Source organism: Oncorhynchus mykiss, chromosome 27 (assembly GCF_013265735.2).
Source record: "Oncorhynchus mykiss isolate Arlee chromosome 27, USDA_OmykA_1.1, whole genome shotgun sequence".
Classification (NCBI taxonomy): Eukaryota; Metazoa; Chordata; class Actinopteri; order Salmoniformes; family Salmonidae; genus Oncorhynchus; species Oncorhynchus mykiss.
The window spans coordinates 966908-991930 of NC_048591.1; the positions used below are offsets into that span (position 1 = coordinate 966908).

At 42.8% G+C, this 25023-nt stretch overlaps 1 protein-coding gene across 4 annotated transcripts in view; it reads right to left on the minus strand.

The window, feature by feature from the left end:
• The window catches only part of col4a4 (collagen, type IV, alpha 4), a 159474-nt gene that overhangs the window by 105410 nt on the left and 29041 nt on the right, over positions 1-25023 (minus strand). For all 4 annotated transcript variants that reach the window (XM_021587194.2, XM_021587193.2, XM_021587197.2 and 1 more), the window contains 6 exons: positions 20528-20602; positions 8370-8504; positions 8050-8094; positions 5064-5180; positions 3708-3776; positions 3273-3308 (listed from right to left, as the gene is read on the minus strand). In XM_021587194.2, the coding sequence (XP_021442869.2) occupies positions 3273-3308; positions 3708-3776; positions 5064-5180; positions 8050-8094; positions 8370-8504; positions 20528-20602 (477 nt within the window). The remainder of the gene's footprint in view (positions 1-3272; positions 3309-3707; positions 3777-5063; positions 5181-8049; positions 8095-8369; positions 8505-20527; positions 20603-25023) is intronic.

Consider the following 25023-nt stretch of genomic DNA (forward strand, 5'->3'; position numbering starts at 1 on the left):
CACTACCATTTGCCATATCTTCAATTTAAGCCTACTAGAAAGTGTGTGCCCTCAGGCCTGGAGGGAAGCAAAAGTCTTTCCCCTACCTAAGAATAGTAAAGCCCCCTTTAGTGGCTCAAATAGCCGACCAATCAGCCTGTTACCAACCCTTAGTAAACTTAGGAAAAAATTGTGTTTGAACAGCTACAATGGTATTTTACAGTTAACAAATTGACAACAGACTTTCTGCACGCTTAGGGAAGGACAGTCAAGAAGCACAACGCTTACACAAATGACTGATGATTGGCTGAGAGAAATTAATGATAAAAATATTGTTGGGCTGTTTTGTTAGACTATTTGACATTATCTATCATGGTCTGCTTCTTGAAAAACAAATGTGTTATGGCTTTACACCTCCAGTGCATTCGGAAAATATTCAGAGCCCATGACTTTTTCCACATTTTGTTGTGTTACAGCTTTATTCTAAAATGGATTAAATCGTTTTTTCCCTTATCAATCTAGAATAGATTAGCCCACATTGACAAAGCGAAAACCTTTTTTTGTAATTTTTGCTAATGTATTAAGAACAAAAAACAGAAATAACTTATTTACATTAGTATTCAGACCCTTTGCTATGAGACTCGAAATTGAGCTCAGGTGCATCCTGTTTCCATTGATCATCCTTGAGATGTTTCTTGATTGGAGTCCACCTGTAGTAAATGGACATGATTTGGAAAGGCCTGCCCACAGTTGACAGTGCATGTCAGAGCAAAAACCAAGCCATGAGGCCGAAGGAATTGTCTGTAGAGCTCCGGGATTGTGTTGAGGAACTGATACCAAAGGGTACAAAAAAAGGCAGCATTGAAAGTCCAAGACTATTCCTAGAGCTGACTGCCTGGCAAAATTGAGCAATCGGGGGAGAAGGGCCTTGGTAGGGGAGGCGACCAAGAACCCGATGGTCACTCTGACAGAGCTCCAGAGTTCCTCTGTGGAGATGGGAGAACCTTCCAGAAGGACAATCATCTCTGCAGCACTCCACCAATCTGAACTTTATGGTAGAGTGGCCAGACAGAAGCTACTCCTCAGTAAAAAGCACATGACAGCCCGCTTGGAGTTTGCCAAAAGGCACCTAAAGGACTCTCAAGCCATGAGAAACAACATTCTCTGGTCTGATGAAACCAAGATTGAACTCTTTGGCCTGAATCCCAAGCGTAATTTCTGGAAGAATCCTGGCACCATCCCTACGGTGAGGCATAGTGGTGGCAGCATGTTTTTCAGCGGCAGGGACTGGGAGCCAAGTCAGGATTGAGGGAAAGATGAATGGAGCAAGTACAGAGAAATCCTTGATGAAAAGCTCCAAACATCCTCCAGTTCACCTTCCAACCGAACAACAACCCTAAGCACACAGCCAAGACAACGCAGGGGTTGCTTCGAGACAAGTCTCTCTCTGAACGTCATTGATTGGCCCACTCAGAGCCTGGACTTGAACCTGATCAAATATCTATGGAGAGACCAACTGAGGAACAGACAGATAGAGAAGCAATCAATGAAGTGAAGGAGTCCAGGTGAGTCCAATGAGCGCTAATGCGTGTAATGATGGTGACAGGTGTGCGTAATGATGGACAGCCTGGAGCCCTCGAGTGGGAGCAGGCGTGACAGTACCCCCCCAGGGGCGCCACCCGGCGTCCCACATGGGTGTGCCCAAAGGGCCAGCCGAGGCGTGGGAGATGGACGAGCCGGCCGAGGCGTGGGAGCCCGACGAACCGGCTGAGGCATGACATGGGATGGGAGCCTACCGAGCCAACCGAGACAAGCAAACCTCTCGAGCCAGCTAATGCATGCAAGCCTGACGAGCCAGCTGAGGCACCCCAGGTTCCATCGGTGGCAGCACCCGGACCCGACGTCACCACAAATAACACAAACTCCCTGATGCTTCAAATAGCGGTGTCAGCATTCTGTAAGGACAGATGCTGGAGACCAGAAGCAAGTACAGGGAGTGAACATTTAATGAAACAACAGACATATAACAAAACAAGAACAGCGTCTGGACAGGGGGAACAAAACAACATTACGACAATAATGCTGACATGGGGAACCAACTGAGGAACAGACAGATAGAGGGGCAATCAACAAAGTGAAGGAGTCCAGGTGAGTCCAATGAGCGCTGATGCGCTAATGATGGTGACAGGTGTTCGTAAGGATGGGCAGCCTGGCACTCGAGAAGGGGAGAGGGAGCAGGCGTGACATACACAGCTATAGGGAGGAGTTGAGAGACCTGGCAGTGTAGTGTCAGGACAACAACCTCACCCTCAATGTGAGCAAGAAGAAGGAGCTGATCGTGGACTATAGGAAAAGGAGGGTAGAGCACGTCCCCATTCACATCAACAGTGCTGTAGTGGAGCGGGTCAAGAGTTTAAAGTTCCTTGGTGTCCACATCATTAACAAACCACGGTCCAAACACACCAAGACAGTCGTGAAGAGGGCACGACAATGCCTATTCCCCTTTAGGAGATTGAACAGATTTGGCATGGGTCCTCAAAACGTTCTACAGTTGCACCATCGAGAGCGTCCTGACTGATTGCATCACCACTTTGTATAGCAACTGCTCGGCATTCGACTGCAAGACGCTACAGAGGGCAGTGCCCTCTGCATATGGCCAGTACTTCACTAGGGCCAAGCTTCCTGCCATACAGGACCTCTATACCAGGCAATGTCAGTGGAAGGCCCTAAACATTGTCAAAGACTCCAGTCACCCAAATCATAGACTGTTTTAACTGCTACTGCATGGCAAATGGTACCGGAGCATCAAGTCTAGGTCCAAAAGGCTCCTTAACAGCTTCTACCCCCAAGCCATAAGACTGCTAAACAGTTAATCACATGGCTACCCGGACTATTTACATTGACCCCCATTTTCACACTGCTACTACTTGCTGTTTATTATCAATGCATAGTCACTTTATCGCGGATGGCTGTTATTTGACTCTCAAATCCATGTATTGGTGTGGTCAGTATTTTTATAGTATTTTTATATGCCCCGAATTCTCCATGGTCAAAAAGTGAGCTTTTGTAATGGAGTAACACATTCTGTCCACATCAAGGAAAGTAGCATAATATAAATTAATTAAATATGGAAAAATAATTAATTATTTTAATTGAGGATGATAGTAAATGAAGCCAACAGCAGCAGAGGCAGGCAGATGCTGGTAAGGGGGCCATTTTGAAGTAGTGTATGTTGTGACTTGACAGGCTGTAGGGAACCCATCCAACAACCGTCCAACAACCATCTTACTCACAGGCAGTCCAGTAACACCAGCACTGCCGACATCACCCTGTCAGAGAAGAAGAGAAGAGAAAAGAAAAAGAGAAGAAGTCTTAACAACAGAACATACATGGCAATGTGAGGAGACATTGGAGTGGGTGAGGATGGGCAAACAGGTGTACAAAGCTAAGAGGGTATAGGAGTGAGAGTCAGGTCCACAGACAATGACTGTAGGATGATTGATTGTGTGGAAGCATGGTTTTGTTTTGTATGCAGACATGGGATGGGCACCTAAAAGGTTTATGACAATCAATCCATCCATCCACCCATCATCAATCAATAAATAATCAAATAAGATGAATATTTTGCGTAAGAGATGCAAGCATGTACAGGTGGGAAAGCATGTACAGGTGGACACACAAATGAAAGAGACTGTATGGAGGGGTGATGGTTGTGAAAGCCCACTTACAGGTATACCAGGGTACTGGACGAACTGAACGGTGGGGTCCCCTGGCACTCCTTTGATCCCTGAGAAACCCTGCAGTCATCAATAGAAATGTCAACAACACAATACAGTATATTTGAACATGAATGTATTTGTTACTTAGTGGAAACTCCCAACCCTACGCAAAATACACAAGAAGCACCGCAAATAACACTGATCTAGAGAAGGCATTTCTAGATCTGGGGCAACAGTACTTCTAGGTCTCAGGAAGGCAGTAGCAAGAGCCCGACTGTGTGATCCGAGTCATGTGGACCAAATTCCGCCCAGACCGGGGTATGAATTCAAAATCCTCTGTACAGTTAACACAACATACTCAAGAAGCGCTTCTAGGTCTCAGGAAGGCAGTAACAATACCCTTAGCTATCCCCTACATATGCATATGTACATTAAATGGCCCACAGTACACTACTGCCCTAACAAGCAAAGGAGCAGGAACTGCACATTTTGTCATTTTTTGTACATTAAATACATGCTTTATCATTTGGGCAAATATCCTGCCTCCATTGTGTTGTATTATGGAGAAATTGATTTTTTGTTTGCAGAAATGGATTTATGTTTGCAGAAACTGGCATCACTCACGTCAGTTACTGCCTTTTATCTTGGTTTCAATTAGCTACAATTCATTTGGCTGTACAATAAAAACAAACTTTGAAGTCATTTTTCACAGTTTCACTCTATGAGCAGTTACTGCTCTTTTGCTTGGTAGGGTAGACTACATCTCTGTCAGTAATTACTTGTACAGGTGTAGGATCTTAATTTGATCACCCTGTTGTTGCAGGACATGCAAACTTGAAGTGTATTCAAGGTTTTACAAATAAAATGTCAGACCAAAAATGTATCAACCCTACAAAAATGTATATTCTGTTTCACCTGTCTTTGTGCTTGTCTCCACCCCCCTCAAGGTGTCGCCCATCGTCCTCATTATGCCCAGTGTATTCTATTTGTCTGTTGCCAGTTTGTTTTGTTCGTCAAGCCTAACAGCGTTTCCCCCCTGTCTCCTGTCTGTTTCTAGTTCCTGTTTTCTAGTTTTCACAGTTTTGACCATTCTGCCTGTCCTGACCCTGAGCCTGCCTGTCGTTCTCTACCTTGTCACATCACACTGGGTTATTGATCCCTGCCTGCCCTGACCCTTAGACTGCCTGACGTTCTGTACCTTTTGGACTCTGATCTGGATGACTGACCTCTGCCTGCCCTTGAGCTGTTGTTTTTCCTGCCTCCTGTTCCTTCATGTTCTGGGATCTCAAGGAATGCAGAGTGATATAGCCCCTCTCTGTGTCCCCTACATCAGCCACATACCGTACAGTTCTGTGCTGTACTCACCGCTCCCCCATCAGGCCCATCCAGACCATGGATTCCAGGGAAACCAGAGTCCCCTCTGGTCCCGTTACAGCCATCAAGCCCTGGTAGACCAGGAACACCCCCTGGCCCTGGGTGACCCTGGAACACACACACACGCACACTCACACATTAGGCTATTTATGCACCATTGGTCATTCCCACTATCCAGTCCCTTTTCTTTCCCCAGGAAATATAACTTCTTATACCATGGCATTGTTGAATAATAGTTTCTGATGGGCTTGAGGGGCATTCTAGAGCGTGCATTACTTCCCTATAACACACTGTTATATTTGCACGGTAGAATTCAATGGCTATAGTTCTATGCTTGAACTGCTTTTGAAAGCAAAAGTCGAATTGAAAACGTCATTGGCACTGTTGAATTTGATTTTTATAATAGCAAGTTAGGACTGATGGTTTGGTTAGCAAACTAGCAAGTCTGTTTGCTTGGTTACCAAGGCAACGACTGTTGCTATATGGTAAACTTGCTAGCTACTTCAGTGGATGTTAAACACATTTCTACCTGCAAATGAACACATTTCTAGCTGTACATTTGTTAAATTATAGCCATGGTATAAAATATATAATCAACTCGGGGCTCTATGCGTTCTCTGGAAAATAATGCAACTCTGTATAGTTTCACTTTGCTAGCGTGTCGTGGAACACACATTCTACATCGTTCATTATTTTCTAGAGAACGTATAGCCCCTCGTTGACTATCCCTTACTTATTTAGTGTAAAATGTGGATTCCAAAAAGCTTTAAATATAAGATTTAGGTGTCATTTACCATAAAAACACAAAGATATGAATCAATATGCATTTGGTTTTCAGTGCATGTTGGCATTTTTGCCATGTCCCCTGGTGCTATTCGTCAACTACTACAATAAATATAAACTATAAGACAATAAAATATTTCTTCATTATTTTAAATATATCTCATCAATATTTTATTTCTCATGATTATTGTATTTATGATGTTCTGTGTGTCCCTGATATCACTTTCCACCCTGTTAGTTTGTAGTAAATCTCCTTTAAGAAAACAACCCCTTGACATCATGTTCAGGTAGTGTCATCACATTGTTGGTGGGAAAACGGTCATGATGGGATGCTAATGTCAAAGTGATGTCAAAACTTGCATATTTGAGTCCCATCTGGGATCATTTTAGCATTTCATGACGTTAGTCTGTTTGTCTCACTCATACATTTCCACCCTGTTAGGATAAATTACAGAGAACATTTAGGAAATGTCAAAATGTTAAGATACTTTTGATATATAAATGGAATCCTCTTTCAATGTTTACCATATTTACCATTGTGCTAGCTCAATCGCAATCACCCACAGAGCTATGGCTAATTTAGGCTCCAAATGTTCACCCTGTTAGGTTTCACACTGTTAGAATTATGCAACTAACATAATAACATTTTTCTGAAAGTCAAACTTGTCCTTTTTATGATATACTTAAGAAATTAAACATAAACAGTACCAGTCAAAAGTTTGGACACACGTACTCATTCAAGGGTTACTATTGTCTACATTGTAGAATAATAGTGAAGACATCAACACTATGAAATAACATATATGGAATCATGTAGTAACCAAAAAAGTGTTAAACAAATCAAAATATATTTTATTTTTGAGATTCTTCAAAGTAGCCACCCTTTGCCTTGATGAAAGCTTTGAACACTCTTGGCATTCTCTCAACCAGCTTCATGAGGTGGAATGCACTTCAAATAACAGGTGTGCCTTGTTAAAAGTTAATTTGTGGAATTTCTTTCCTTCTTAATGCATTTGAGCCAATCAGTTGTGTTGTGAACAGGGGGCGGTGTTATACAGAATATAGTCCTATTTGGTAAAAGACCAAGTCCATATTATGGCAAGAACATCTCAAATAAGGAAAGAGTAATGACAGTCCATTACTTTAAGACATGAAGGTCAGTCAATTCGAAAATTTCAAGAACTTTTCAAGTGCAGTCGCAAAAACCATCAACGCTATGATGAAACTGTCTCTCATGAGGATCGCCACAGGAAAGGAAGACCCAGAGTTACCTCCGCTGCAGAGGATAAGTTCCTTAGAGTTTCCAGTCTCAGAAATTGCAGTCCAAATAAATGCTTCACAGAGTTCAAGCAACAGACAAATCTCAACATCAACTGTTCAGAGGAGACTGTGTGAATCAGGCCTTCATGGCCGACTTGCTGAAAAAAGGACACCAATAAGAAGATACTTCCTTGGGACAAGAAACACGAGGAAATGGACATTAGACCAATCTGTCATTTTGAGTCCAAATTTGAGGTTTTGGGTTCCAACCGCCGTGTCTTTGTGAGATGCAGAGTAGGTGAACGGATGATCGCCGCATGTGTGGTTCCCACCGTGAAGCATAGGTGAGGAGGTGTGATGGTGTGGGGGTGCTTTGCTGGTGACACTGTCTGTGATTTATTTAGAATTCAAGGCATTCTTAACCAGCATGGCTACCACAGCATTCTGCAGCGATACGCCATCCCATCTGGTTTGCGCTTAGTGGGAGTATCATTGAGAGAATGCCAAAAGTGTGCAAAGCTGTCATCAAGGAAAAGGGTGGCTACATTGAAGACTCTAAAATATAAAATATATATTTGATTTGTTTGACACTTTTTTTGCTTACTACATGATTCCATATGTGTTATTTACTTGTTTTGATGTCCTCAATACTATTCTACCATGAAGAAAATAGTAAAAAATAAAGAAAAATCCTTGAATGAGTAGGTGTGTTCAAACTTTTGACTGGTACTGTATACTTTTCCCCAAAAGACGTATGAGGTCCAAAAGGCATAGGAATGACATATGAACTATACTGTGCAGTATTGAGCAGAAAGTAGTTTGCAGTTCTTTAGCTAACCATGGTATTACAATATGCCATGGCAAGGAATTGGTGAACAGGTATACATATACACATGTGCATACATGCTTGCATTCCCCACACACACACACTCACCGGGACACCATCTAGTCCAGGATATCCTAGTACGCCAGCAATACCCTGAAAAAGCAGAAACAGATCAGGAGTCAGAACACACACAGACACACAAGATCTAATATTTATTTCTCTTTAACCATGTCATGATCTCTCTTTTTCTCCTTGTCCCTCTCTATGTCATTATGACACTTAAAACCAGTTGAGAGTTTGTGATTGACAGGGATTCTTTTGGGTACATGATTACAGTAAACGTAAGTACAGTACAGCACAAGTGGGACCTGATCAGGTGAAGTGGTCAGGTTAAACTCAGAATCCTAAATATGAGGTATTTAATTTACCACGTCTCCCTTCGGTCCAGATACGCCAGGGAAGCCCTCCTCTCCTCGATATCCCTTCTCTCCAAGAGGCCCCTGGGGGCCCGGGAACCCAGGTGGCCCCTGAGGCCCCTGTCGTCCTAAAACACCTGGAACACCCTGGACATCACAGTGACACGTTACAAACACTGGGGATCACATTTACAAGGCTACAACATACTGAAAATAACAAATAAATATAAATATCATGAATTAAGCTGGCATATCAGAGAGGTATGCCTGTTCTTCAACATATACACTACATGCCCAAAAGTATGTGGACACTTGCTTGTCGAACATATCATTCCAAAATCATGGGCATTAATATAGATTTGGTCACCCCCTTTGCTGCTATAACAGCCTCCACTCTTCTGGGAAGGCATTACAGTAGATGTTGGAACATTGCTGTGGGGACTTGCTTCCATTCAGCCACAATAGCATCAGTGAGGTTGGGGATTTAGGACTGGCTCACAGTCGGAGTTCAATTCATCCCAAAGGTGTTCAATGGAGTTGAGGTCATGGCTCTATGCAGGCCAATCCAGTTCTTCCACACCGATCTTGACAAAACATTTCTGTATGGACCTTGCTTTGTGCACAGGGGCATTGTCATGCTGAAACAGGAAAGGGCCTTCCCCAAACTGTTGCCACAAAGTTGGAAGCACAGAATTGTCTAGAATGTCATTGAATGCTAAGATTTCCCTTCACTGGAACTAAGAGGCCTAGCCCAAACCATGAAAAACAGCCCTAGATCATTATACCTCCTCCACCAAACTTTGAAGTTGGCACTATGCATTCTCCTGGCACCCACCAAACCCAAATTCGTCCATTGGACTGCCAGGCAGGGAAGCATGATTCCTCACTCCAGAAATTTGACAAACTGACTTGTTGGAAAGGTGCCACATTGAAAGTCTCTGAGCTGTTCAGTAATGCCATTCTACTGCCAATGTTTGTCTATGGAGATTGCATTTCTGTGTGCTCGATTTTATACACCTGTCAGTAACGGGTATGACTGAAATAGCCAAATGTACTAATTTGAAGGGGTGTCCACATACCCCTGTATATATAGTGTATATATATCTGAACTGAATATTCCACAACATTGTGCCCTGTGTCGCGTTTAGTAGGCACCAAACAGAAGAACAAGCCGGCTGGTTGTTGTTCGTTCTATCGGTTCGGCTCCTAAAGACGCAACCCAGTTGTTCAATATTTTTGTTCTGTATCTATGTATCTATGGACCTGACCCAGTCGTTCAGTGTTATACTGGCAACTTTCTTATCCCTGGCTTGCTAGATAGACAACTACGGATAACTTACAGTCACGTCAAAAAGTGCAGCAAGAATAACAGCAAAGTAGATGCATTTGCATTTGTTCAAGCTGTTTTCTAGTGAAATTTATTTGGACATATCCGTAACAATGAGCTAATGAGGCGGGATTTCGCCTGGCACAGAAATTGTGCTCTCTCGTTAGGCCACTGTTGTTCAGAGGAGCTAGCCAACAACAACACTTCAAACTGAAGCTGGAAAGACCGGAAGCCAGACGGAAGCCACCCCTCAGTAAAAGGAACATAACAGCCTGCTTGGAGTTTGCCAAAAGGCACCTAAATGACTCACAGACCATGAGAAACAAGATTCACAGGTCTGATACAACCAAGATTGAACTCTTTGGCCTGAATGCCAGGTGTCACATCTGGAGCAGTTGCGTAAAGTACTCAAGTAAAAAGCACTCATTACATTTTGAATGCTTAGCAGGACAGGAAAATTGCCAAATTCATGCAATTATCAAGAGAACATCCATGGTCATCCCTATTGCCTCTGATCTGGTGGACTCACTAAACACAAATGCATTGTTTGTAAATTATGTAAGAGTGTGCCCCTGGCGATCTGTAAATAAAAAAACATGAAAATGGTGCCATCTGGTTTGCTTAATATAAGGAATTTGAAATTATTTACACTTTTACACTTTTTCAATACTTAATTATATTTTAGCAGTTACATTTACTTTTGATACTTAAGTATATTTAAAACCAAATACTTTTAGACTTCTACTCAAGTAGTATTTTACTGGGTGACTTTCACTTTTACTTGAGTAATTGTCTATTAAGGTATCTTTACTTTTACTCAAGTATGAAAATTGGGTACTTTTTCCACCACTGGTCTGGAGGAAACATGCACCATCCCTACGGTGAAGCATGGTGGGGGCAGAATCATGCTATGGGGATATTTTCAGCAGCAGGGACTGGGAGACTAGTCAGGAATGAGGGAAATATGAACAGGGCAAAGTACAGAGATCCTTGATGTAAATCTGCTCCAGAGAGCTCAGGACCGAAGGTTCACCTTCCAACAGGACAATGACCCTAAGCACACAGCCAAGATAATGCAGGAGTGGCTTTGGGACAAGTCTCTGAATGTCCTTGATCGGCCCTGCCAGAGACCGGACTTGAACCCAATCAAACATCTCTAGAGAGACCTGAAAATAACTGTGCAGCAATGCTCCCCATCCAACCTGACAGAGCTTGAGAGGATCTGCAGAGAAGAATGTGAGAAACTCCAAAAATGCAGGTGTGCCAAGCTTGCAGCATCATAAAGGGTCTGAATACTTATGTAAATGTGATATTTCATTTTTTAAATAAAAAAAAAAAAAATTAGCAAACATTTCTATAAACATGTTTTTTCTTCGTCATTATGGGGTATTGTGTGTAGATTGATGAGGAAAAAGACAATTTAATCAATTTTAGAATAAGGCTGTACCGGAACGAATTGTGAAAAGAGGTCTGAATACTTTCCGAAGGCACTGTATGTATATCCATAAAAATGATAGATAAATGATAAAAACCGATTCATGATTTCGACTAGCTGAGAAACGCTGCCCACCTGTCTCCGCTGTTGAAAACTAAATGTTAGTCTAAAAGAAATGTGAGATAATTTCTAGATGCTTTTTATAGTGGAGATCAAGTTGATAAAGTGGGCTGATGAGACAGTGGATTGCGCAGTCAGATGTAACAGAGTACATAGGCATTTTAACGTCATAGATTTAGCCGGTAGAAACTTGTGGAATAGACACCGGCTGGAATGCGGTTTTAACCAATCAGCTTTCAGGATTAGACCCAACCGTTGTATAAATAAATAAAGATTAAATTATGCATTCAAAGACATTCAATAAGTCAATGTAGTGATTTTTACATAGTCAAAATACTTTTTGAATTAGAGTGTGCCCCATTCAAGTTACGGGGGGCAGTAGGGGGCAATTGCGCACACGCGCACGCACACACACCCCACACCACACACACACTTTGATGCAAATATTGATTCATATTTTCTGTCTGAGTCTAGCTACTAGTCTCCCTGGTCTACTGGTCTACAGACAGAGAAATATAATTACTAGAACAGACATTCCCATTGAAGTACATTTTCTGTGATGGGTGGACTGGTGGCCATAGTGGGTGTAGCTACCATAAGAGTAAAGCAGGACGTTGTTCTATTTTTATGGGTCTAGGTCTATACCAGGGAGGCACAGCTCTGACTTAGTTTATACTGTAGCAGGCTGTTCCCAAACACACAATCTAGCCACAGTGTCAACCAATACCCCAGTGGATAGAGTCACACAGTGTGAGTGTAAAAGTGTGTGTTTTGCTTGAATAGAACTGTAACGTTTATGCTAGTGAGTTAATGTGTCTATTCTAAAGTGTATGCCGGGGAACATGTACTCTATGCGTATGTGTGGGTGTCTACTTATGTGTGCGTCTTTGTCTTAGTGTACTGTAAGTGTGTGCAGCACTAGGGAATAGAGCCGGTGTTGACTGGCGTGTTCAGAGTGGATGTGACAGAAGCTCAGTGCTGAACACTCTACGTGCCCCTGTCTTTCTCCCAGCTCGCAAGCCTGTGAAAATCACTAAGACCCCTGATTCCCATTGAGTTTGTGTCACAGCAGCCATTGTGTGAGCCCGGCCATGGACGGCCTAGTACAGCAAATTAGAGTCGCGCCCAGCTGTCTAAATACAACTCAGCTAGTCGCTCCTACAGCCTCTCACCAGGCCTCCGCAAACAAGGCCTTGACCAGGCCAGTACACTCACCACCAGTACAAGTAACGGTTCCAACTCCAACATTTAACAAACTCAGATACAACAAGTTTGTAGCTCCTACAGCCTGTTACCAGGCCTTGACCAGTACACCCATCAGCAGAAGTTCCAACTCCAACGTTTAACCAACTCTTACATAATTTCAAAGAAGCGTTCACCTGCATTTACCACACAAATCATACATAAAATACAGGTGTGTTAGCTAGAGTGTGTTTTGTCGCAGTTGTAAGAATTTTTTGAGGTGTCGAGAGGTCAGACATCTAGTTATTGTGGAAATCGAGGAGAGAGGTCAAAGTCAGTGTGTGTGTGTGTGTGAGGACTGAGCACCCTTTCTGGACTTTTTTAAATATCAACATTTCTGGTTGGAGTGTCAGCACACCACTACTCACACTTTTCATGATGCCAACAAGGTCATGTTCATTTGGCACCAAATGGGAAAAAAACACACTGAAAGAGGGAGGGGCTACCTGGACTTAACAAACGGTAATTTTCATTGTTTGTTGGGTGGGTATCTATAAGGGTAGCGGGGGGAGGGGAACAGGAGAGCAGGTATCTGACTAGTGGCTATTCAGGGTCTGAATACTTGTGTAAATGTGATATTTCAGTTGATTTATTATTATATATTTGCAAACATTTCTTAAAAACCGGTTTTTGCTATGTCATTATGGGGTATTGTGTATAGATTGATGAGGATTTTTGTATATATATCTATATATTTTTTGTACAATCCATTTTAGAATAAGGCTGTAAGATAACAAAATGTGGAAAAAGTGAAGGGGTCTGAATACTTTCCAAATGCACTGTATATTCTGTATTCATTAGTAGCTGTGTGCTAGCACCAGGGGCTATGCTGTAATGTAAGTCTGTAATCATTACTAATTTATGACTGAGCTCTTCATCCTTCCACATTCTAGGGATGTCTCCAGTCCCCTCTCACCAGTCGCTCCCCCTGCCACTATAGACTGATTAAAGAGGAGGCCTTCTGAAAGGGCACTTCATCAATGAACAGGTGTGTGTGTGCATGTGTGCACATGCATGCATGTGTGCGTGTGTGAGTACATGTGTATGCATTTGTGTGTATTCTCTTTACATGTCTGTGCATGCATGCATGTGTGCATGTGTGTCTTGTCTGTCTTGGCTCACAAAGCATATTTGAGCACCTGTGCACACTCACTTTACTGCACGGCCCACTGTTATTGTGCTCTTCTGCTTTACAAGGAAGCAGTAAATGTGTCACTTTTCTGTTAAAGGATATCATTGGGAATCTGGCTGCCTTTGTGGCATCTGTGCCCTTACACTGCCACATTCCAGAATACACAAAACAGCCTGGCCATCTAGCTAAACCTCTCTGACTCTCATTGACAAGCATGACTTACATTTTGTGAGCAGATGTGAAGATGGAATATTGCTGTAATGTGTTGTGGCGGGATAAACAGTATTTACAACATAGGCCTGCGATGGCAACACACCTGAATGGGAGAGAGCGTAATAAGGCTCATCAAGCTGGCACACAATTAGGTCAGTGTGCCGACATCTCAGCAGGGTGGGTATAGGGCGGGGTGTGTATGGATTTGTATGTGTGTGCATCTGTACTGAGTACATGCATGTGCACGCACACACACGTGATTATTTAATTTAATTTCACCTTTATTTAAACAGGTAGGCCAGATGAGAAAAAGTTCTCATTTACTGCAACCTGGTCAAGATAGAGCAAAGCAGTGCGACACAAATAACACAGAGTTACACAAGGGATAAACAAACGTACAGTCAATAACACAATAGAAAAGTCTATATACAGTGTGTGCAAATGTAGTAAGATTAAGGAGGTAAGGCAATATATAGGCCATTGTGGCGAAATAATTACAATTTAGCAATTAAACACTGGAGAAATAGATGTACAGAAGATGAATGTGCAACTAGAGACACTGGGGTGCAAAGGAGCAAAAAAAATAATAACAGTATGGGCATGAGGTAGTTGAGTGGGCTACTTACAGATAGGCTATGTACAGGTGCAATGATCGGAAAGCTGCTCAGATAGCTGATGCTTAGATTTTTGCAATTCGTTCCAGTCATTGGCTGCAGAGAACTGGAAAGAAAGGCGGCCAAAGGAAGTGTTGGCTTTGGGGATGACCAGTGAAATATACCTGCTTTACCTAGCAAATACCTATAGATGACCTGGAGCCAGTGGGTTTGGCAATGAAAATGAAGTGAGGGTCAGCCAAAGAGAGCATACAGGTCCCAGAGGTGGGTAGTATATGGGGCTTTGGTGACAAAACGGATGGCACTGTGATAGACTACATCCAATTTGCTGAGTAGAGTGTTGGAGGCTATTTTGTAAATGATAAAAGTCGAAGTCAAGGATCGTTAGGATAGTCAGTTTTACAAGGGTATGTTTAGCAGCATGAGTGAAGGAGGCTTTGTTGCGAAATAGGAAGCCAATTCTAGATTTAATTTTGGATTGGAGATGCTTAATATGAGTCTGGAAGGAGAGTTTGCAGTCTAACCAGACACCTAGGAATTTGTAGTTGTCCACATATTCTAAGTCAGAACCGTCCAGAGGAGTGATGCTAGTCGGGTGGGCGGGTGCGGGCAACAATCGGTTGAAGAGCATGCATTTAGTTTTTCTTGCATTTAAGAGCAGTTGGAGGCCATGGAAGGAGTGTTGTATGGCATTGAAACTCGTCTGGGGGTTTGATAACACAGTGTCTAAAGATGGGCCAGAAGAATACAGAATGGTGTTGTCTGCATAGAGGTGGATCAGAGAATCACCAGCAGCAAGAGCGACATCCATTGATGTATACTGAGAAAAAAGTTGAGAATTGAACCCTGTGGCACCCCCACAGAAACTGCCAGAGGTCCGGACAACGTGCCCTCCGATTTGACACACTGAACTCTATCTGAGAAGTAGTTGGTGAACCAAGCGAGGCAGTCATTTGAGAAACCAAGACTGTTGAGTCTGCTGATGAGAATGTGGTGACTGACAGTCAAAAGCCTTGGCCAGGTAGATGAATACAGCTGCACAGTATTGTCTTTTATCGATGGCGGTTATGATATCGTTTAGGACCCCGAGTGTGGCTGACGTGCACCCATGACCAGCTCGGAAACAAGATTGCATAGCGGAGAAGGCACGGTGGGATTCGAAATGGTTGGCGATCTGTTTGTTAACTTGGCTTTCGAAGACTTTAGAAAGGCAGGGTAGGAAAGATATAGGTCTGTAACAGTTTGGGTCTAGAGTTTCTCCCCCTTTGAAGAGGGGGATGACCGCGGTAGCTTTCCAATCTTTAAGTATCTCAGATAATATGAAAAGTTGAACAGGCTAGTAATAGCGGTTGCAACAATTGCGGCGGATCATTTTAGAAAGAGAGGGTCCAGATTGTCTAGCCCAGCTGATTTGTAGTGGTCCATATCATGCAGTTCTTTCAGAACATCTTGATTTGGGTGAAGGAGAATTGGGGAGGCTTGGGCAAGTTGCTGAGGGGGGTGCAGAGCTGTTGACCGGGGTAGAGGTAGCCAGGTGGAAAGCATGGCTAGCCGCAGAAAAATGCTTATTGAAATTATTATTATCGTGGATTTATCGGTGGTGACAGTGTTTCCTAGCCTCAGTGCAGTGGGTAGCTGGGAGGAGGTGCCCTTATTCTCCATGGACTTTACAGTGTCCCAGAACTATTTGGAGTTTGTGCTAGAGGATGCAAATTTCTGTTTGAAAAAGCTAGCCTTTGCTTTCCTAACTGCCTGTGTATATTGGTTCCTAACTCCCCTTAAAAGTTGAATATCTAATGCATCAGGTTTGATGCTTATGCATCAGGTCTGGAGTCAACCAAGGGCTATATTTGTTCTTAGTTCTACATTTTTTGAACGGGGCATGCTTATTTAAGATGGCAAGGAAAGCACTTTTAAAGAATAACCAGACATCCTCTACTGACGGAATGAGGTCCTTCCAGGATACCCGGGCCAGGTCGATTAGAAAGGCCTGCTTGCTGAAGTGTTTTGGGGAGCGTTTGACAGTGATGAGGGGTGGTTGTTTGACCGCAAACCAATTACGGACGCAGGTAATGAGGCTGTGATCGCTGAGATCCTGGTTGAAGACAGCAGAGGTGTATTTAAAGGGCAGGTTGGTCAGGATGATATATATGAGGGTGCCAGTGTTTACAGATTTAGGGTTGTACCTGGTAGGATCCATGATAATTTGTGTGAGATTAAGGGCATCAAGCTAAGATTGTAGGATGGCCAGGGTGTTAAGCATATCCCAGTTTTGGTCACCTAACAGTACAAACTCTGAAGATAAATGGGGGGAAATTAATTCACATATGGTGTCCAGGGCACAGCTGGGGGCTGAGGGGGGTCTATAACAAGCAGCAACAGTGAGAGACTTATTTCTGGAAAGGTGGATTTTTAAAAGTAGAAGCTCGAACTGTTTGGGCACAGACGTGGATAACATGACAGAACTCTGCAGGCTATCCCTACAGTAGTTTGAAACTACACCCCCTTTGGCAGTTCTATCTTGGCGGAAAACGTTGAAGTTGGGGATGGAAATTTCTGAATTTTTGGTGACCTTCCTAAGCCAGGATTCAGACACGGCAAGGACATCAGGGTTGGCGGAGTGTGCTAAAGCAGTGAACAAAACAAACTTAGAGAGGAGGCTTCTGATGTTAATAATCTAAGACTGCAAGGCCTGAGAATGATTGTGTCTGAATCTGCATCGCAAGATTGAAGGAAAGAGTATCTTTGTACTTGTTAAAAATCACTAGCTTTCCTCATTCGGACAGGTTCAAAATGTTGATGTCTGTTGTTGCATAGCAAAGTCTGTATTATGTCAAATAGGGATGTATCATGTAGATTCCATGGCCTAATGGATAAGGCATCTGACTTCGAATCAGATGATTGAGGGTTCGAGTCCCTTCGTGCTTGTTAAATTTCATTAGCTTAGGAAATTTGTACTTGTTTGCAATTTCCCAAATGAAGGCATTGTCTTGTTGCTTTGAAAAGCTAGGACATTGTTATTCAACTTTAAGTGAACGTGCAAACCACAACACTACAGACACTGCTGCTTGCATTGCCATCAAAGAGTAAACCAAATTTTACAGATATTCATTGCATAAAGTCAAATTTGACTGGGAGAGCACTGTAAGAACGGCCCATGTTCTGAATTCTGTCGCTGTACCTTTCAAAAGTGCTAAAACAAATACTTATATTGACTATGTCCGTCCTAGCTCGCACATTGTCTTAATCGAAATTACAGATTGCCTCTTATCCGCTAGTCATCTCCTTATGCCATAGTTTGTACATCTCAATTGTCATTAGAAACCACATTTGTTTAAGCAAGTCAGCCATATCAGCTATGTTTTTTTAAAGGCAGTAAATGAGGCTGAATGAACTGTTTCGCTGCTAGACAAGGCTCCGCTGATAGCCAGGTGTAGCAGTGGTAAGATGTTGGGACAGCTTTATGTTTGTGGGCACCGTTTGCCACAGTTATAGTACAATTAATGTATTGTTTAGTGTTGTGTTGTGTAGTGGCTTTGCTGGTATTTGCCCCACCAAGATTTACATGCTAAAATCGCCACTGCACCCACAAAATACACATTTGCTATCAATAGCTATTTTGAATCTGTGTATAATAAAGGTCTTTACAGGGTTTACTTGACTGATGTTGTTAGTACAGAACTCTCAGATCAACCCTTAAAGAGATGAGTGGGGCTAAAGCTTAAGAGGCTGTGAACAATGATGAATGGATGTAGACAAAGAAAAGCTCTCCAGTGGTAGTACCAAAACATTCAAAGGCCATTTTCTCATAAGTGAGTATAGAAGTTGATCAACATTCAAAGCTAAATTACTTTCCCATACTTTCCCACTCAAATGTGTGTATGATATACCATTTCGTAGCTCTGAGTCTCTACTTTTATCCAATGTAAAAAACACAATTTCAAATTTTGCTATTTTACCCGGTCTGTCACAGTTTAACACCCCACTTTGTTCTCTATCCCCCTCCCCCAAACCCAAGCCTCATACATAGCCCTGTTGGTCAGTGCCCAAAGCCCTCAGCCCAGACAATCTCAACATCTCGTAAATACTTCTCAATGTTCATATTATCATAGTCTGCGCAATCTCTAGAGAGTGAAAGTCATTTTTAGGGAGGCTGAAGGTTACAACGTTTCCTTTATGAAGGCACATCCCTACCAGCTTCAGCTCAAAATCTATGCTGAGATTCTCCAACCTTAGAAATCTACACTCTAAAACCATGAAACGTGAAACATATATTTAACCTACACGTCTGTGTTTAAAGTCTCCTAAGTGTTCAGATTTCAAACACTAGTGTTTACTTTCCCATTGTCTCTCATAGGCTGACCACACCGCTCGCGTTGCAAAATATATTTAGAAATCTATGTTATTCAACAAGCGTCTGCGTTGCCAAGGGCTAAAATAGAAATCAGTTCTGTTTTCTGATGCAGATCACGCTGCAAGTCCTGTCTCTCCCATCTCCTCATTGGTTTATAGAAGCAGGAACCCACGTGCCATTTCGTCATTGGTTATACCCACGTGGGTGACTGAAAGACAAACGAGGCCAGTGGCGGTAATGCACCTAATTTATGAAAGTTGCCAATCGCAAAAGTCAAGAGAAGAAAAAGCCTAGGAGGAGAGATGACTAGAAACGATTCTGTTGACCGTTTTATGTGTGGATTTAATTGGTAGAGTAGAGGACCTTGTGTATTTCAGGTAAAATAACAACTCAATGTTTAAATCTCAGGACAAATTGGGTAGCAACAGCAAGCTAGCTAAATAGGACAAATTAGCTAGCAAGTGCAAGCTAACTAGCTAAATTGGCATAAATGTTTAATGCTTTTCGACCTGTCCCCAAATTAATATAATTGGTTCAGAGTTTGTTTTGATATTTTAACCTGCGTGTCATGATCGCGTTTGGTGTGGGGGGAAAAAAAATACATGTATGCACGATGGCACAGCGTGCAGCCGGTTTGGGTTCCATGTCAGAGTGAAAAACAATTGTGTGGGGGGCTCATTATGATATTTCCCAGCATGCTTTGGTGCAGGTTGATTTTTAGAATAGATTGTTTTAATATTTGTTTCCTCATACAAATTGATTAATTGACCTTCCACTAAACAAAAATCAATAACTTACATTTTTATCATAAACTAATCCAATCTGTCAGGTGTTGGACTTATTGTACCCATTACTGAGATGGTTATTCCAGTCTAGTTGGTTTAGGTAGTCTTGTTTATTATTTATTTCTCCTTTAGCAGTCATTCTGAGGGCAAGTTGTGGGGGATAAAATATTATAATTGTTGGATATCATCCTTCTGGCTGGATTGCAATAGGAATTACTAAAAAGAACATTGTGACTTGCAGGTCTGATGTGGCACATGAGTCAGGATTTTCAGACCAAAATCTTGAGGATAAATAGACCATTCCTAAAGGCTTTTTGAAGTGTATAGTATGTGGTCATAAAGCAAAATAGGAGTTGCAACAACCTTGTCTCTCACATTCACTCGAAAGGCATGCTGGGAAATATGAAAAACGGCTTGTGCTGAATAAACGTGTTCCTGTGTTTAAAAAGTGTTACAGTGAATAAACATGTTCTTGTGTTAACAATCTAAACACGGAGACCCATTTTCATTTTAGTTATGTGTTCAGATCCCTAAACACTTGTGTATGACCCTAATGGGTACTAAACATAATAGCCCCATTATATGTCAATTCATTCATTCAGGTCAGCTGCAGTAGAAAGCTTTACTATAATTATTTTGATAAGGTTGTGACACTTGACTAATGAGAATATTAACACTCCAGCTGTTTCATTCACATAAACCATACATCCAAACTGGTTACATACTCTTGACGGTTAGGGCTGGCATGACGGTTATGACGTCGAAGTTTGCTCTGAAAACACGTTGGCATTTCAATTGTGTGGACATTTCAGCCTCATCACTTAATTTACATACTTCAAGGTTTGAGCACCCCTTCTGTGGTTTATGGCAATTCCTGGTTAGAATGTGTGGTGTGGGATGTCTATGTTGTGATTGGACGGTGTGTACTGTATGTGTAAGGAGTCTTACCTGGGCTCCTTTAGCAGGGAAACACTGGCAGGTGGAGCAGTCCCGCCCCCCACAGAGTCCCTCCGGTTGGTCCCCCTGCAAGACACAAACACACAGTAACTGTCATGCAACACACAAACACACAGCCACTGTCAGACACATTACATTGGTCCACCTGCACACAACACAAACACGCAGTCACTGTGATGATAGACACAAACACACAGCGACACAGTTACTATCTGTCTTCTCTCCACTGGCCTATCGGTTCAATAAAATCACACACAAAAAGTAACTCCTTACCAGACAAAAATGACCTAGGCCTTTGCAGGGCTATCCATGAACTAACACATGGGGCTCTATTTCTGGCGTTTATAAGGCAGAGCAAATGTCAAATGCACACGTTGGCAATTTCGACTTGTAAAAATGGGCACTCTGCTATTTTCAATCCCTTGTGCCAGTGTTTAGGTAACTTACCTGTCTAACATCTGCTCGCTTGCACTGAGGTGCGAGGGTTGGAAATATCTAAGGTGTGTCCTTAAAACGTGCGCCAAAGTGCCAATTTCAGGCAGTGCAACTGTGGATATTTAAGACCAAATAAAAGCTGATCTTAGCAGTAAGACAGTCGGTTATGGCACAGTAACTTTATCAGTAGCCTATCATCTATGTTTTATTAAAATACCACCTTTACAAAACAGAACAGTCAACAGATATTCTCATTTTTTCTTTAAACTGGATATTATGTTCATGTGAAAAGCTGAATACATGTTTGTTAATATCTAGGGGTTAGGTAACTGTAGGCTACTGTATTTAATAAACGACACCCCTGCTGAATTGGAGTTTATGAGAATGAAACATCAAACACCGTAAATAGACAACCACATGAAAAGCTTTGGAGCAGGTTTTCTTTGGCCAATGAGTGATCAAGCACTCTTCACAACTACAATCTATTAAATCATAGAAGGCCTGCCTCTTTGCACTTATGACAGGTGTTGCGCCAATAATTCCCACTGTCAAAAAATATCAAAAATATTTCTGACATACGGTAGTGTGCAAAAGTCTTAGGTAGGTTTGAAAAAATGCTGTAAAGTAAGAATGCTTTCAAAAACAGACATGTTAATAGATTATATTTATCAATGAACTATCATCGAGTCTGTCTGGGATTACAGGAAGAGAGAGAAGCACCTGAGGCTGCCTAAGTGCGTGAACAGAAGAAAAATCAAATCCATATTTGGTGTGACCACCCTTTGCCTTCAAAAAAGCATACATTCTTGTAGGTACACTTGCACAAAGCCAGGTATTTTGTAGGCATATAGGCAGGTGCATGATTAAACAACTATACCAAACAGGTGCTAATGATCATCAATTCAATATGTAGGTTGAAACACAATCATTAACTGAAACAGAAACAGCTGTATAGGAAGAATAAACTGGGTGAGGAACAGCCAAACTTAGCTAACAAGGTGAGGTTGCTGAAGACAGTTTACTGTCAAACGTCATACACCATGGCAAGACTGACCACAGCAACAAGACACAAGGTAGTTATACTGCATCAGCAATGTCTCTCCCAGGCAGACATTTCAAGGCAGACAGGGGTTTCCAGATGTGCTGTCCATGCTCTTTATGAAGAAGCACAAAGAAATGGGCAACGTTGAGGACCGTAGACACAGTGGTCGGCCAAGGAAACTCATCTGCATCAGATGAAAGACACATCATGCTTACTTCCCTTTGCAATCTGAAGATGTCCAGCTGTGCCATCTTCTCAGAATTGGCAGAAAACAGTGGGACCGTGATACACCCATCTACTGTACTGTCCGGAGAAGTCGTGGCCGTCATGGAAGAATTGCGGCCAAAAAGCTATGACAGAAGGCAGTTTGTTCACCGAAGGGCTGGAGAGTAGTACACAAATGAGTGTCTGCAGGCAACAGTGAAGCATGGTGGAATTTCCTTGCAAGTTTGGGGCTGCATTTCTGCAAATAGAGTTGGGGATTTGGTAATTTGGGGATTTGGTCTCCTCAATGCTGAGAAGTACAGTCAGATACTTATGCATCATGCAATACCATTAGGGGGGCATCTGTTTGGCCCCAAATTTATTCTGCAGCATGAAGACCCCAAACATACAGAGAAAGTCATTAAGAACTATCTTCAGCGTAAAGAAGAACAAGGAATCCTGGAAGTGAACATCATCGAGTCTGTCTGGGATTACAGGAAGAGAGAGAAGCACCTGAGGCTGCCTAAATCCACAGAAGCACTGTGGTTAGTTCTCCAAGATGTTTGGGCCAACCTACCTGCCGAGTTCCTTCAAAAACTGTGTGCAAGTGTACCTAGAAGAATTTATGCTGTTTTGAAGGCAAAGGGGGTCACACCAAATATTGATTTGTTGTAGATTTTTCTTCTGTTCACTCACTTTGCATTTTGTTAATTGATAAATATAATCCATTAAAATGTCTATTTTTGAAAGCATTCTTACTTTACAGCATTTTTTAACACCTGCTTAAAACTTTTGAACAGTACTGTACCAACAACGCAACAGCAAGTGCGCTGAGATTTATGTTTGCGTTAGGTTTGTTAAAACAGAGCCCAGAGTGGATATACACAGAGTGAGCAGATGGCACAGCAGCTCCTAACAACCCAAACCTCTGTTTAACACCGTAATATGTACCACAAACAACCCAGTGATGCATGACACTGCAATCACAGTATAGTCAACAGAAGAGTTGGCATAGAAATGAAAGAATTAGAACATAAACACACAGTATTATTGAATAGATGGGTCATATACACATCTATCTTGTTGCACAGAGCAGTCCAGTACAGTCATGGGATTGAAGAAAACAGACTGAAAAGGGAGGGACTAACTGGACATCCTGTTTCAATAAGAAAAGTTTTTAATTGCAAACTTATTTTAGAATTCCCATCGGGTGTCCTAATGACATAACTCAGGTAAGTCCTTTAAATCGACAGTCTGGGGAAGGGTTGCAGGACAAAGGAGAGGGGGTAGCGATGAGCTCCTTGTTGACAGCAGAACAGCTCCCTGCACAGTCCTTTGATTACTACTGCAATTACTGCCATCAATCTCCTGGAGGGAGAGACTCATATAGCACTGCCAACAACAACTATCAACACAGGGAGCAGAAGGCAGATGATGAGAGGGAGAGAGTCAGGGTGGCTCCATCACTGATCCTCTGGCACAAATGTTTGTATATAATCATACACTATTGTACATGTACACGTGGGCCCGCACGCACACGCACGCACACACGTGCGCACACATGCACACACAGTAGCTGTGCATTTAGACACACGTTTCAATGCATCTGGCAGAGGTTTCAAAGAGTGAGGTGTTTATAGAGAATCTAATGGTTTAAGTGGCCTTGATGACATCACCTGTGTGGGTTTAGAGATGTGGAGGCTGATTGTCTCACTCCCTGATCAGAGTGTCCGCATGCCTCGCTCTCAAACCCAGTTACAAGAGACAGATAAGAGTTCTGGGGTACGAGGGTGGACGCATGAGTGACAGCCATGCATAGCCTATTACGACTACCGCCCCGTAGCACTCACATCCGTCATCATGAAGTGCTTTGAGAGACTAGTCAAGGACCATATCACCTCCACCCTACCTGACACCCTAGACCCACTCCAATTTGCTTACCGCCCAAATAGGTCCACAGACGATGCAATCTCAACCACACTGCACACTGCCCTAACCCATCTGGACAAGAGGAATACCTATGTGAGAATGCTGTTCATCGACTACAGCTCGGCGTTCAACACCATAGTACCCTCCAAGCTCGTCATCAAGCTCGAGACCCTGGGTCTCGACCCCGCCCTGTGCAACTGGGTACTGGACTTCCTGACGGGCCGCCCCCAGGTGGTGAGGGTAGGCAACAACATCTCCTCCCCGCTGATCCTCAACACTGGGGCCCCACAAGGGTGCGTTCTGAGCCCTCTCCTGTACTCCCTGTTCACCCACGACTGCGTGGCCACGCACGCCTCCAACTCAATCATCAAGTTTGCGGACGACACAACAGTGGTAGGCTTTATTACCAACAACGACGAGACGGCCTACAGGGAGGAGGTGAGGGCCCTCGGAGTGTGGTGTCAGGAAAATAACCTCACACTCAACGTCAACAAAACTAAGGAGATGATTGTGGACTTCAGGAAACAGCAGAGGGAACACCCCCCTATCCACATCGATGGAACAGTAGTGGAGATGGTAGCAAGTTTTAAGTTCCTCGGCATACACATCACAGACAAACTGAATTGGTCCACTCACACAGACAGCATCGTGAAGAAGGCGCAGCAGTGCCTCTTCAACCTCAGGAGGCTGAAGAAATTCGGCTTGTCACCAAAAGCACTCACAAACTTCTACAGATGCACAATCGAGAGCATCCTGTCGGGCTGTATCACCGCCTGGTACGGCAACTGCTCCGCCCTCAACCGTAAGGCTCTCCAGAGGGTAGTGAGGTCTGCACAACGCATCACCGGGGGCAAACTACCTGCCCTCCAGGACACCT